This window comes from Chionomys nivalis, chromosome 9 (genome assembly GCF_950005125.1).
Source record: "Chionomys nivalis chromosome 9, mChiNiv1.1, whole genome shotgun sequence".
Classification (NCBI taxonomy): domain Eukaryota; kingdom Metazoa; phylum Chordata; class Mammalia; order Rodentia; family Cricetidae; genus Chionomys; species Chionomys nivalis.
In genome coordinates this window covers 46,129,521-46,142,873 of record NC_080094.1, presented here as the reverse complement: position 1 = coordinate 46,142,873, position 13,353 = coordinate 46,129,521, and the positions used below count along the sequence as shown (strand labels likewise).

The following is a 13,353-nucleotide window of genomic DNA, read 5'->3' as shown; positions in this document are numbered from 1 at the left end:
TTATGTATGCTGAGCACATGCCTTACAGTTGACCCATGTAGAGTCCTAGTCTCAACTGCACAGGTTTTAAAATCCATCTTCAGCCATCTGAAAGTTACGCACACCAACTTGGGTAGACCTATATTGTATACACTCTGGTATTTATTATATTTTTTATGTATGTGTATGTGTGTGTTAATGTGAGTGTATGCTGTATGTGTGTGGTGTGGAATGGATCTTGGAGGCCAGAAGAGGATGCTGGATCTCCTTGTGCTGGAGTTACAGGTAGCAAGCTGCCTGCTGTGGGCCCTGGGGTGAACTTGGGTCCTCTGGAATAGCAGCAAGTACCCTTAGCTGCTAGCCATCTTTCCTGCCTCACTCTGTTTGTTTTGACGAGAAATACTGCCAACCTACCAGCCAGTGCCAGGCGCTTGAGCAACACCTGATTTAAAAACTGGCTGTGTATTCCCCTCTGGCCAAAGCAGATGAATCACTCCACACAGTCCCTAGAAAAAGTGTCCTAGAAAGCTGGCTGAGGAAGCCTGGTAGTCAAGAATCCCTGTGCTCTTTCTCACTCTGCTTGGAGGTGACATTTGGCTATTTCAGACCCAAGGAAACCTCCGGTCTCTGTCTCCGAAGGCTCTGCTTCCAGTTAAGACATACTCTGCTCCAATCTTTCTCTGCAGGACTTCCTTACTTTATTAAGCAGCCCGATAGTATGAATGTCACCCGAAACACAGCCTTCAACCTCACCTGCCATGCTGTGGGCCCGCCTGAGCCCATCAACATCTTCTGGTTTCAAAACAGCAGCCGCGTTAATGAAAAACCAGAAAGGTCCCCATCTGTCCTAACCGTACCTGGTAAGTCTGAGCATTATGCTCCTGTGTGCATGTATTTATTCATCTGTTCACTGCCCTACTCTCCCACCCCTGCAACAACAGAAGAAGATGAAACTTTAGTGATATTTGTTACAACCCAACAGTGGTCAATCAAGAAGGGTAGAAACAGGCGTGGGAGCAATAGGGGAATGGATGCATTGGAATGGAGGCGGGATATACAGATGCCTACCTGGCCAGATCCAGCCCAGACATCCAGAGCCCTGCTTGCATCTCTGGGGCACTGTGGCCTTGCCTGCCTGGCTGGAATTACCCCTATGGAAGCACTTAAGTAAAGTCCTAATCGAGGTTGGATGCCAAGAACGTGTATCGCTCACGGGGCACTGTAGCAGGAAGTTTGTGAGTCACTGTGGGATTGTTGGTGAATTGACATTCCATGGCCATCTTGATCTCCATCCAAACCAGAATGTCTTGGCTTTGTTCTTGCTCTTGGGCTGGCTCCTGTCAGCAATGCTACTGAAGCTTCCTGTGCCGCTAAAGCCAATGGGCTCCTCTATCTCCCCTCTGATTGCCTCTTTGAGCTCCATCTGACAATGTGGCCACACTCCATCTCTTCTTCCTTCCTCATGCATTCAGCAAATGTTCAGGAGGGTAGCTGTGTGCCCAAGGCCGTTCTAGGCTTGGGATCTCAGTGGTAGACTTTTTTTAAAGCACATGATCCTGGCTTGCTTCCCTTTTCATTGCATCTTCTTTGTTGCTGGGCCAGCTCTGAACATCGGGTGCCCAGCTCAGTCCTGGCCCAACTTCTTTTCCCTCCGAGACACACCCTCCTGGCTGAATTCCTTGGCCAGCTTCAATGCCATCTATGGGATGACAGCCTGGAACTTTACATCTCAGGCCCTACCCTCTCTACTGAGCTTCCAGCTCCTGTGACCAGCCACCTCCTTGGCTTTTCTATTTGTTGAGTATGTAAGCATTTTAAAATGCAGTTCTAGGGCTGGAGAGATGGCTCAGCCATTAAAGGCTAGGCTCATAACCAAAATATAAAATACAGCTCCAGATGCCTCTCAGTCTTCTGCCCCAGAATTCCCCTTACCAAATAACATCATGGGAAGAACACTCATTTTTCTTCATTTTTCACATTGAAAGCATTAGCAATTTTGTGGATTCTCCTTCTACGGCACAGCACAATCTGCCTCTGTCCATCTCTGCTCCAGTCACTGTGGTTCACACCACCATCAGGTCTTGGCAAAGCCATAGCCCCTGTCCTGTCCCTGCATCTCTCCATTGTCATGTGGCTCATGTCACCCATCTGATGAAACCCATCAGTGGCTTCCCGCTGGTCTAGACTTAGGAAGCTTCCTGGCCTTGTCCATCAGTCCTGCATGCTCCGGCCCCTGCCCAGCTCTCTACCCCACCCCCAACCCTCTGTCTGTGCTCACTAAGCTCCTTTCACACCGAGTTCCTTCCATTTCTTCTGACACATCGTTTCTCCCTGCTCAGAACCTTTGCTCCTCTCTCCCGTTTACAGTGTTCTTCCATCTGCCCTCTGTCCTAGGACACACTCACGTATCACGTCTTAAGAGATTCTCCTCACTCTTTTCTTGACTTCCCGTCACATCACGTATCGGGGTTGGACTTGTTTACTCTCAGCCTCCTTTCTTAGCGTGCTCACTGAGAGCCAGGACTTGGTGTTTTCCTGCACTGTCGCATGCCATCCTAAGCAGGATCTCAGTGATCTCTTGAGCTGAGGCCAGGGAGGCAGGTGAATTCCAGCCCCAGGCATTGTCTCTGAAGCTCCTCTATCACCAGGTGTGGGGGAGGTGATACAGGGTTCTCTACCTTCCTCTAAGTTTTAAGTTTCTTCAAGGAATAGATAATTGAAGTAGGTGTGTGTGTTCATTCAAAATCAATTTGAATACCCCCTCTCTGGGATAATTGCTGGAAAAGCCACTAAAGAAAGATATTAGCATTGTTATTATTTTGAGATATAGCTTCATGTAACTCAGGCTGACCTCACACTTGCTGTATAGCCCAGACTGTCCCTGAACTCCTGATCATCCGCCTGCATTTTCCTAGCAAGTGCTGGGATTACAAGCCTGGCTGCCACACCCAGAAATACTAAGATTAATTTTGTAAAAAATGGATATGTATATTTAATTTAAAATTATTTCTACATGTGTTTGTGGGAGGTTTGTATGTACACATGTAGAGGGGTCAGAGGACAACTTGTAGGTGTCTGTTTTCTCCTTCTGCTATGTAAGTTTTAGGGATTGGATTTAGGTCATTGGGCTTAGAAACCCACCAAGCCATCTTGCTGACCTCAACATTTTCTTTCTTTCTTTCTTTCTTTCTTTCTTTCTTTCTTTCTTTCTTTCTTTCTTCTTTTTTTTTTGGGGGGGGACAGGGCTTCTCTCTGTGTACCCCTGGCTGTCCTGGAACTCACTCCATAGACCAGTCTAGCTTTGAACTCACAAATATCTGCCTGCCTCTACCTCCCAAGTGCTGGGATTAAAGGCATGTGCCTCCACACCTGGCAACATTTTATTTTTTAGTTGGTAAAAATATTATATTCATTTATAACATAGAGTGTAGTGTTTTGAGATGTATATGTGCATTATGGAGCAACTTTAGTAACTAACATGTACTCCCTCAAACGTACTGTTTTAATTATTATTTTATTGTGTGTGTGTATGAGCGTACATGTGATGTGGGAAGTCCTTTGTATATTTGTTACTTTTATTGGTTAATGAATAAAGAAACTGCCTTGGCCTGCTGATAGGGCAGAACTTAGCTAGGCAGGGAAAATTAAACTGAATGCTGGGAAAAAGAAGGTGGAATCAAGTAGAAGCCATGTAGCCCCTCCAGAGACAGATGCCAGAACTTTACCTGGTAAGCCACAGCTGCGTAGTGATATGGGCTAGTTTAGGATTTAAGAGCTAGCCATCAGAGGGATTTTTTGTTGTTGTTGTTTTTGTTTTTGTTTTTTTTTTTGAGACAGGATCTCTCTGTAGCTTTGGGGTCTGTCCTGGAATTAGCTCTTGTTAGACCAGGCTGGCCTTGAACACACAGAAATCCACCTGCCTCTGCTTCCTGACAGCTGGGATTAAAGGCGTGCACCACCACCTCCCAGGAGAAAGATATTTCTCATTTGTGTGCCTTCACCTTGTGTGAGTTACCCATTCCAGAGCCAGGCAAGACCCACAGCTTCCTCTGCCTCCTTCAGCAAATCCTGCTGACCATGCCACATATATGCTAAACTAGCCCATCTCCATTAATCTGTGTATCACCACGTGACTGTGGCTTACTGGGTAAAGTTCCAGCATCTGTCTCCGGAGTAGCTACATGGCTTCTCCTTGACTCCACCTTCTTTCTTCCAGCATTCAGTTTAGTTTTCCCCGCCTAGCTAAGTTCTGCCCTATCAACAGGCCAAGGCAGTTTCCTTATTCATTAACCAATAAAAGCAACACATATACAAAGGACTTCCCACATCATTTCCCCTTTTCTGTTTAAATAAAAAGGAAGGTTTTAACTTTAACACAGAAAAATTACATATAACAAAACAGTTATTGCTGGGGACCCTTTCTCAACCTCCTCGGTTATGGATGACCCTGGGTAGTGCCGCAGAAATCAGGACACAGGAAATGCAGAGTAGGAGATACAACTGCATACTTTATTGCAAAGCCAGTGTTCTTTTTATAATAGTCAAATCATGATTCAAACTAGGTTCCCATAATACATGAAAATGGTTTCATAGACTAGTCACTTGGTTGCAACTAACTTTAAGAGCTTCATGCCCTAGCTAATCTAAACAAAAAGATCAGTGTTATGGGAATAACTCTTGCTGTAATATAATATGTAAAAACACCTCATCAGAAGACAAACCACAACCTAATCAGAGCCTTTGAACTACAGTGCACATCTGTGTTCTCAAGGACTGACCATTGGCAAGTCACTCTACTGATGGGAGAGGTTTGCCTCCTCCCAACTTGGTTTGTTAAGCCTATTAGCAAGAATGTTTCCTCAAGTCTCCCTTGCACAGAGTTTCTATGCAGTTCAAAACCAGCCCTCTACAAGTTATCAAGCAAAAATTATAGTTACAATATTTATATCTACTTTATCTTTTATCATAACTAAGGAAAACTATAATTATAACTCTATTCTTCAACTCTATCAAAGACTCCAGAAGGATATAATATTACCTAAGGAAACAGGAAGAACATTGTAAGCAACTTCCAAAACTCTAGAATTGACAGAGACATCTCGCTACCTGAACAGTCACCCAAAATTCTTCTGTAACATTGGGGCATCTATTTTCAGCCTACAGGCCCATAGTATCCAGCAGACTTCTCCATGAAGCAGAAAGTTTCAAAAACAGTTCCACCTATATTGGCAGTTTGTCAATGACCCAAAAATTCTATTTGAAAGAAAATGCCAGAAATAAGAGAAAAAATATATTCACATAGTTTATTACAGTATATTTTGGAGACTGTTCAATTTTATTAGTAGCTCGTATTGTTGATCTTTTAATGTACCTAGTTTATAAACTAAACTTTATCTGAGGCATCTGTGTCTAGGAAAATGGCATATTTCTGGAGTCTGGCACTGAGATTTCAGGCCTACATTAGAAGTCTGGGAACATACTTCCTACAGACTATGTGTGTGTGGGGGGGGGCACTTTATCTGATTTACTCCTTTGGCTCTCTGTGAGAGTCTCAAGGAGCAGGAACTTAAAAGTTCTTTCGGTCGTATCTTCGGAGTCCAGAAGTGATGGACAGGAAAGTGTCCAATGCCGTATTATACCTCAAAGGTGTAAATATCTGATAGCCTCACCGTCCTTGAGTGACCAGAATGCCAATGATCAAGGGAAGTCTCCCTAACATTTTATAGACATGGCATGGCTTTCACCAGCTTTTCAGAGACCGATGTCTGTAACTGAAGGGCCTTTTTTTAAGCTGCTGAGTCAGCATTTTCCACCTAGTTTCTAAATGACTACAGTATGCTACATTGCTCAAGCAATTCTCCTGGTTGTGAAAGGTTGGAAGAGTGGGTTCTGACCTTTCTCTCTTTCTCTTTTATTTTTGGTGAGAAAAATTTTTTCTAGGGAGGTGGGGGTGATCCTAGCCATTAAACTCTTGTACATGCTAACTGTATACTTTATCATTGAGCAATGCTCCAACCCCTTGTTTTTAAAGTTTTTTTAGGATTCATGTTGATTATATCAAAATAAAATGTCAGAATTACATTAAGTCGCCGGGCGGTGATGGCGCACGCCTTTAATCCCAGCACTTGGGAGGCAGAAGCAGGCGGATCTCTGTGAGTTCAAGACTAGCCTGGTCTACAAGAGCTAGTTCCAGGACAGGCTCCAAAAACACAGAGAAACCCTGTCTCGAAAAACCAAAAATTAAAAAAAAAAAAAAGACTTACATTAAGTCAATTTGACCAACTCAAAATTGCATCAAAATTGCAGCCATCTACCTGCTACCCTGGTTCTTCCTTATGCAGGAAGGGGCAATATCAGGTGCCTCATCATCTCAGAATCTTATAATATTTTTAAGACTCATTTAATTTATCTTACGTGCATGAGTATGTTGCCTGCATGTATATATGTGTTCCATGTGTGTGCCTAGTGCCCATGGAGGTCATAGAAGGGTTCTGATTCCCTGGCACTGGAGTTATAGATGGTTGGTTATAAGCCTCCATGGGGATGCTGGGAACTTAATCTGGATCTTCTGTGAGAGCCATCAAATGGTCTGAAGAATAAAATCCTGCTCTCTGACTCCTTCTACAATATTTTAATATGTCTGATAGCAGAGATGGCATAGCTGATGCCCAACAGTGATGACCTCTTGAGGTAATACTACATTCTAGTAGAAGTCTGAAATCTGCCCAAATTCTTTCCTCTTTGCTGTCCAGCAGTCAGTCATCGAGTCCTGCACAGTTCTCAGATGTCAGGTGAGCCCTTCCCCACCGTGCTTTTCCACAGTGGTGCCCTTAATTCATATTTTCCTGGTTCCTTGCCAGCACTGTTACCGTTGCATCCTAACTGTGACCCTGCATTCCTGTCTCTCCGTCCTCCGCCCTGCCCCCCTCCCCCAGCCTGCCACCTACACAGTGAGTCATTCTCTGCTTTGTCAGCTTCTCCCCAACACAGAGCTGCTCACTTCAGGCGGGCTCCTCCAGTCCAAGTCGGTTAAAGTCTACCATTTTACTGGTGATGTCTCTTATCCCTCAGGACTCCACTTTAACCTTCATCCCCCACCTTTCCTGAAGTGGTGCCACCTTCTCATGGAACCTCACGAACCTCTGGAAGGTCCACGAATACAATGTGCCATCTTGCCTGGCTTCCCAAGTTGGCCATTCTATCCCAGCTACTTTCTTCTTCCTGTCTTTCTGGTAAACCCCCTTTCACCTTTTGACCAGCTCTCTGCTCCTCTCTGAATGCCCGCCTAGTCACTCTGCCCATATCTGTGGATTCACAGCCCCCCTTACTTCTGTGCCTCTGCTTTGCGTGCAGCCACAATCATCTTCTTGTCAGGTCTGTAAGAGGCGATTATTCCACGTGATGATTATGTGAGCATTATTAGCTAATGTAGCTCCATCTCCTCGATGAATGTATGAATGGACCACCGAACAAATGAGTGTTTAACCTCAAGGGCTGGAGATGTATTTCAGTTAGTAAAATGCTTGCCGACCATGTATAAAGCCCTGCATTGGATCCTTAGTGCCACCCAAGCTGGACATGGTGGAACATACCTGTAACCCCAGCATTCAGGAGGTGGAAGTAGGAAGGTCATAAATCAAGGTCATTCTTGACTACCTAGTAAGTTGGAGGTAGCCTGGACTACATGAGATCTTGTCTTTAAAAAGAATGAAATGTTGGACACAAACTTTTCCTACCATTCCACTAAGAAAGTGCCAATAAGAAAGTGGTTGTAAGGCCCTGGCGGTTGGGACTGCTTTGAGCAGGCATATTTGCTTCTCAGGCTGGTCTCATTTCTGTAGAAGAGCCGGAGTTAAGGAAGTACCACTCCTGGCACTTTTCTCCTCTTGACATGATCCCTCCCCACCTAGCTCTGTAATGTAAAAGCTGTCCTGAAGATGCTGTGTCTGAGACCATTCTTCTGTGAGAACAAAGCCAACCTCGAAAGTTGCATAGAGTCTGATTCCACTGAAATCACCTTCTCAAAGTGCAAAATTACCATGGTAGAGAACAGATCAGTTTTGTCCTTCTCTTAGGCGAGGATGTTCCCATGGGGGAGTCTTTTTTCAATGGTGGGACAATTTTGTAGCCACAAATCTGTACCTGTGATTAAAATTTCATAGAATTTCACTACCAACTCCCTCCCCCACCGGGGTGGGGGCTGGTAAAATCAGAGTAAGGTTTGAATTTTAGTGACTAGCATTGTGCCAAAGTCACCTTCCTGGTTTTCATCCTGGTGCTAGGACTGAATAAAATCTTTATCATGGAGAAACGGGGGAGGGGAGGGCACAGGAACTTGGTGCTATTTTTGCAACTTGTGAATCTAAAATTACTTCGATCTGAATTTTTTTCCCTTTTAAAGAAACATTTTGTAGGGTTCAGTGGTAGAGAGTTTGCCTACCACAGATAAAGCCTGGCTTCTTCTTTCACACTATAAAATAAAGAAAACGCCCTTCACAGGGCTGAGGGTGTTGCTCAGTAGGTAGCGTGTTTGTCTGGCATGTGCGAGGCCCCAGGATGATCTCCAGCATGGAATAAACCAGCTGTGGAGGTGCATGCCTGTAATCCCATTCTTCGTGGCGTGAGACAGGAAGATCAGACATTCAAAGTCATCATCAGCTACGTGATGAGTTCAAGACCATCCTGGGCTACTGAGACCCTATCTCAGAATCAGAAAACAAAATCCTTAGCACTAGAACTAGAAATAACTTTGTCTTGGGCGATTCCAAATAATGGAGCCTACAAAGAACCTTCCTGCCTGACGTTTATGGCAGGATACTGCAGAAGGTGCTGTGGGCCGCCCTGGGCGCTGCGGGCTGTGTTCCTGCCGCCCCAGCTCCTGATAACCTGGCTAGCTTATGCCCCGAAATAACAACACACAAACTGTATTCTTTTAAACACTGCTTGGCCCATTAGCTCTAGGCCTTACTGGCTAATTCTCATATCCCGATCAATCCATCTCTAATAATCTGTGTAGCACCAGTCTTACCGGGAAAGATTCAGCATGTCTGACCTGGCGGCTTGCTTCATTGTGTCTGCCTCTGAGAGGAGCTGCATGATTTCTGAGCTCACTTCCTCTTCCTCCCAGCATTCTGTTCTGTTTACTCCGCCTATCTAAATTCTGCCCTATCAGATGGGCCAAGGCAGTTTCTTTATTAGCCAATGACCTTCCTCCATCAGGATACAGTGTAGGTAACTGACTGTGGCCTCTGGCATTGACATGTGGACTGATCCGTCTTCTTGTTATGTGTCCCGGAACAACTTACACAACTGCTTTTAAAATTTAATTTGGGCACAGTACCCATGGTGGCCAAAAGAGGGTGTTGGTCCCCTATAGTGGAGAGTTTGTTTGCGGTTGGTTGAGAGTGCTTGTTGCTTTGATAGAGGACTGGAGTTCAGTTCCCAGCACTGGTATCAGGTGGCTCACAACCACCAAGAGATTCAGTGCCTTCTTCTAGACTCCATGGGCACCACACACAGGTGACATACAATCACACAGACACATAAACGCAAATAAAAGTAAAACTTAAAAAGAAACCCCATTAATTGTGTGTTTAAATGCATAACTAGCGGATAGCTAGTTTTTGTTTTCATTAGCTAGATATAGTTACGAATATTTATTGTAGTAGCCATGACAGTCAGAATTTATACCAATGAGTTCCTCGTTCTTGTAGTGCTTGCTGTGAAGGTTCGCTTTCACTCCTCTTGCCTTTTTAATGCCTATTTTGTAATTGGGAGCCAATTTGGAACTATTCGGAAGCTGGTCTTTCTAGAGGACAGCTGCAGCAGCTCTGGCACAAGCCAAATCACGCAGTCCTCCTGGAGAGCTCCAGACTTCCCAGGCCTCTATGGTTTTGTTTGCTTGTTTGTTTGTTTTTATTTTTTAGAGATAAGGTTTCTCTGTGTGTATTCCTGGTTGTCCTGGAACTCGCTCTGTAGACCAAGCTGGCCTCAAACTCAAGGAGATCCACCTATTTCTGCCTCCAGAGTACAGAGATAAAAAGTGTGTGCCACACCTCCCACACTCCCCATACTCCACCCCCAACTCCATCCTCTTCCCTGTCCTCATACCTCTCTGTGCCTCTCTGATAAAAGCCTGTCACCTGTTTATTTGCTAGGAATCCCACAGGCTGACTCGTAATAGCAAGGTTCATTCTCTTACCCTAGGCAATTCCCCTGAGGCCATTTCTCAGTCACCTGAAACCCCTCCCTCTGTTGAAAATGGAGCCTACATCCCCCCACCCTCCGATACCATCCAATCCTCTTGGTGCCCCTAGTACCTGTCACCTTCTGACAGCATTCAACTTGTCTGTCAGGTCATATGCTTCATTTTGCTCTGGGAGCATGTGAATTCTAAGGGACAGGAATCTTTGTTTTTATTCTTAAAGACATCCCAAGGTCCTGGGGGAAAATGTGTGGTACGCCGTGAGTACTCAGTATTTGTGCATGCAGCCAGGACAGACTGAGTTCCAAAGTCACGAGCATTTTACCCATGCAGTGTGTTCTGTGTGTTGCCTTCTCTGGTAGAAAGACAGACATTAGGAAAGAAAAAAAAATGAAAAAGCAGGATTGTTTATTTCATTAAATTTCAGGGTTGCTTAATCCAGAACTCAGAGACTTGGCCTAACTGTGCTCCTGGAAGTTGCTTCCTCAGCAACTGTGATTGTCCTTCCCTCAAGGGAACATATTGTTCCTCAAAGTTCCTTAAAATATCTCAGGTCTGGGTCAGAGACTGCCATTTCTCAAACGGGGTGATGAGAGGGGGAACAAGAGGGGTGTAGAATGCACGTTGGGGCTTGGGGTGGAGACTCACCAGAATCCAGGGCAAGCCGTCTCAGGCACTGCAGACCTACCCCTGAGCTGTCAGGATCTGCGGGAGGGAGGGTGGAGAGCTGAGATTCACTGATGCTTTTCTCCCCAGAAAGCCCCAAAGATTTGGGATATAAAACAGTCAGGTTTATTCCAACCTGGTGACTATTGTTTCTCTGCAGAGGGAACCAGGCAAGGGAGCAGGAGCTGGTTTTTTATGCTCGTCACTCTGCAGAGCTAGTCTGGCTGTGTCAACGAGACTACTTGGGAAGTTAGTGCCACTAAACCAAAAAAGCTAAAGGGAAAAGTTACACGGGGCAAGGGTGTGGCTCTGTGGTGGAGCTCTTGCCTAGAAGGAGGTTCTGGTTCTGTCCCTGGCACGTGGAGAATGGACACCTTGTGTGGTGAAGGGGGTGCCTCTGGAGCTGTACGTGCCTGTGTAGTTTCAGAGAAAGTTGCCTTTGTTTGGATGGGTTTCCATTTCTGTCTGCTGGCATCAGTTCGACTTGTGGGCGTCAACCCCCTGCCCATACAGAGCAGTGCTGGAGCCGTCTCTGGGAGTTCCAGTATGGTGTCGGTGGCTTGTGCTCTTGAGGCATCTACTGTGAACTGTTTTTCTGACCCTGTGTACACTTTGAAAAAAAAAATACAAAGAGGAAAAATGACTTCCTGCTTGATCTAAAATCAAGTCCCGCATTAGCCACTTTAAGTACTCATCCACTTCTGAGGATGGGAACCTTGTGGCAGTTGCCCCTCTTCAGGGAGCTACAATGACATACTGGATTTCAGTGAAATCCACCTGTTTTGCCGTTGGGCCGACCCCTCCTCTCTTGCTCAGCTTGGAATTGATTTTTGTAGTTCATACTCCATGTATGTTTCCTGAAAGTTTTGTTACGAGTAATTGAAATCAAAGGATAGGTGCTAGTCTGCAGCCATCTGCTGAACCCAAAACGAACGAATGAATGAACGAATGAATGAATGAATGAAAATAGAACCCCTGTGTTTTCTGATGGAGCCAAAACTTAATTTTTCTAAATAAGAGCCAAGTATTTGCAAGCTCTTGGGAGCTGGGAAGATGGGTGTGTCTCCTCTGGGAAATCAGAAGGTCAAGAGGAATGTTGTAGCCTGACAGTCAGAGGCCTGGCTGTGACACGGAGAATGGCGGAATGCACCCCACATGGTGACTGAGAGGGGCCCTGTCTTGCTCCCCATTCTGTGTATTTACCCTTTCCTAACCGCAGCGCATGACCAGTACCACGCAGGTGGCTTTTGTTTGTTCGTTTGTTGTTGTTGTTGTTTGCCATCTGCCGTTTGCCTCTCATTTCTCCCTCCCTTTGCCAGGAGTTGGTGCTCCCTCCCCCACCCTCCCCCAGAATCCCAGCGGGATTATCAGCTCTCAAAGAATTTGGTGTCAGGGTTCCTTTAAGTCTTAAAACAACTTTTGGACTTGCTTTTCTGGTTACTGAATTAGAAAGTAAGATGGAAAAGATTTAAGATAGAGATATGCAAGCCCATGTTCCACAGACGAGTAGACCACATGATATCACCGCATGACATCAGCCTCTGGAAAATTCCTTCATACACTCGTGAGATAATGAACATGAAAAGGAAAACAACACTGTTATTATAAGAGTAAGCTAACTTTTGAGAGCAAGTGTCCCTGGGATCTCTAGAAATCTGTGGGCCTGACTCTGAGAACAGTTGCTGTGGTACTCTGTCTCGGGGTTAAGGACTTTCTAGACAGCATAAACAAAGCCTTTCAGTTTGATCTGGCAAAGGAGATACATTTCTGCGGGAACAGTGTAGCTTGTCAGTCATACATGAAGTCTTGGGTGTCATCCTCCTCACTGACAAAAGAAAAAAAAATGTAATTTTTCATACAAATTAGTTACATCCTGATAATTACTATAAGTATAATCAACCCCAAAGAAAGAAAATCATAAGGTTATTATTCAAAGATTTTCAAGCACACACATGAATGCTTTTAGAGTAGACTTCCTGAGAGAAGTAGAAAATCATGGGGGAAAATTTCAACTCTTGGAAGAAGAGTGATTTCAGTGGATGAGGTTGCTATCAAAATATCACAGGTAGGTTTGGGGATTAAGTATGCTCGAGTTCCTAGATTCTAGCCTGTTTCCAAGGTCTCTACAATCACATTTTATTCATTGTAGACATCAGAATTTCTGAGAGTCAATAGAATATCTACAGACACTCCATGACCCCTCACGGAGTGTTCATTCACAAGCATCCTTTATAGACTCAAGTGAGGGGTGTGAGATAAAATGTCTGGTTCCAGAGAACTGATTATTTGCGTCAGTCACCATACAAAACAGGAGCGGTTTCACCTGAGAGGAAGTGGTCAAACGCACAAGGACATGGCTCCTGACCGATGCCACAGTCCTTGGTGCTTTAGATGGTCAAGAACGTTTAATTAAACAATCCGCTTTAGGAGTTCCCTTCAGAGTGAGGGAAATAACTCCTTGTCTCACAAAAGTAAAATACATTCACTGTATACTGTTTTTCAGA

General features: G+C 44.8%; 1 protein-coding gene across 1 annotated transcript in view; it reads left to right on the top strand.

Annotated features, from left to right (window-relative positions):
- Nucleotides 1-13,353, top strand: part of Mertk (MER proto-oncogene, tyrosine kinase) — a 101,778-nt gene that overhangs the window by 30,934 nt on the left and 57,491 nt on the right. Inside the window, exon 4 of the mRNA XM_057781866.1 lies at nt 666-839. Coding sequence (XP_057637849.1) covers nt 666-839 — 174 coding nt within the window. The remainder of the gene's footprint in view (nt 1-665; nt 840-13,353) is intronic.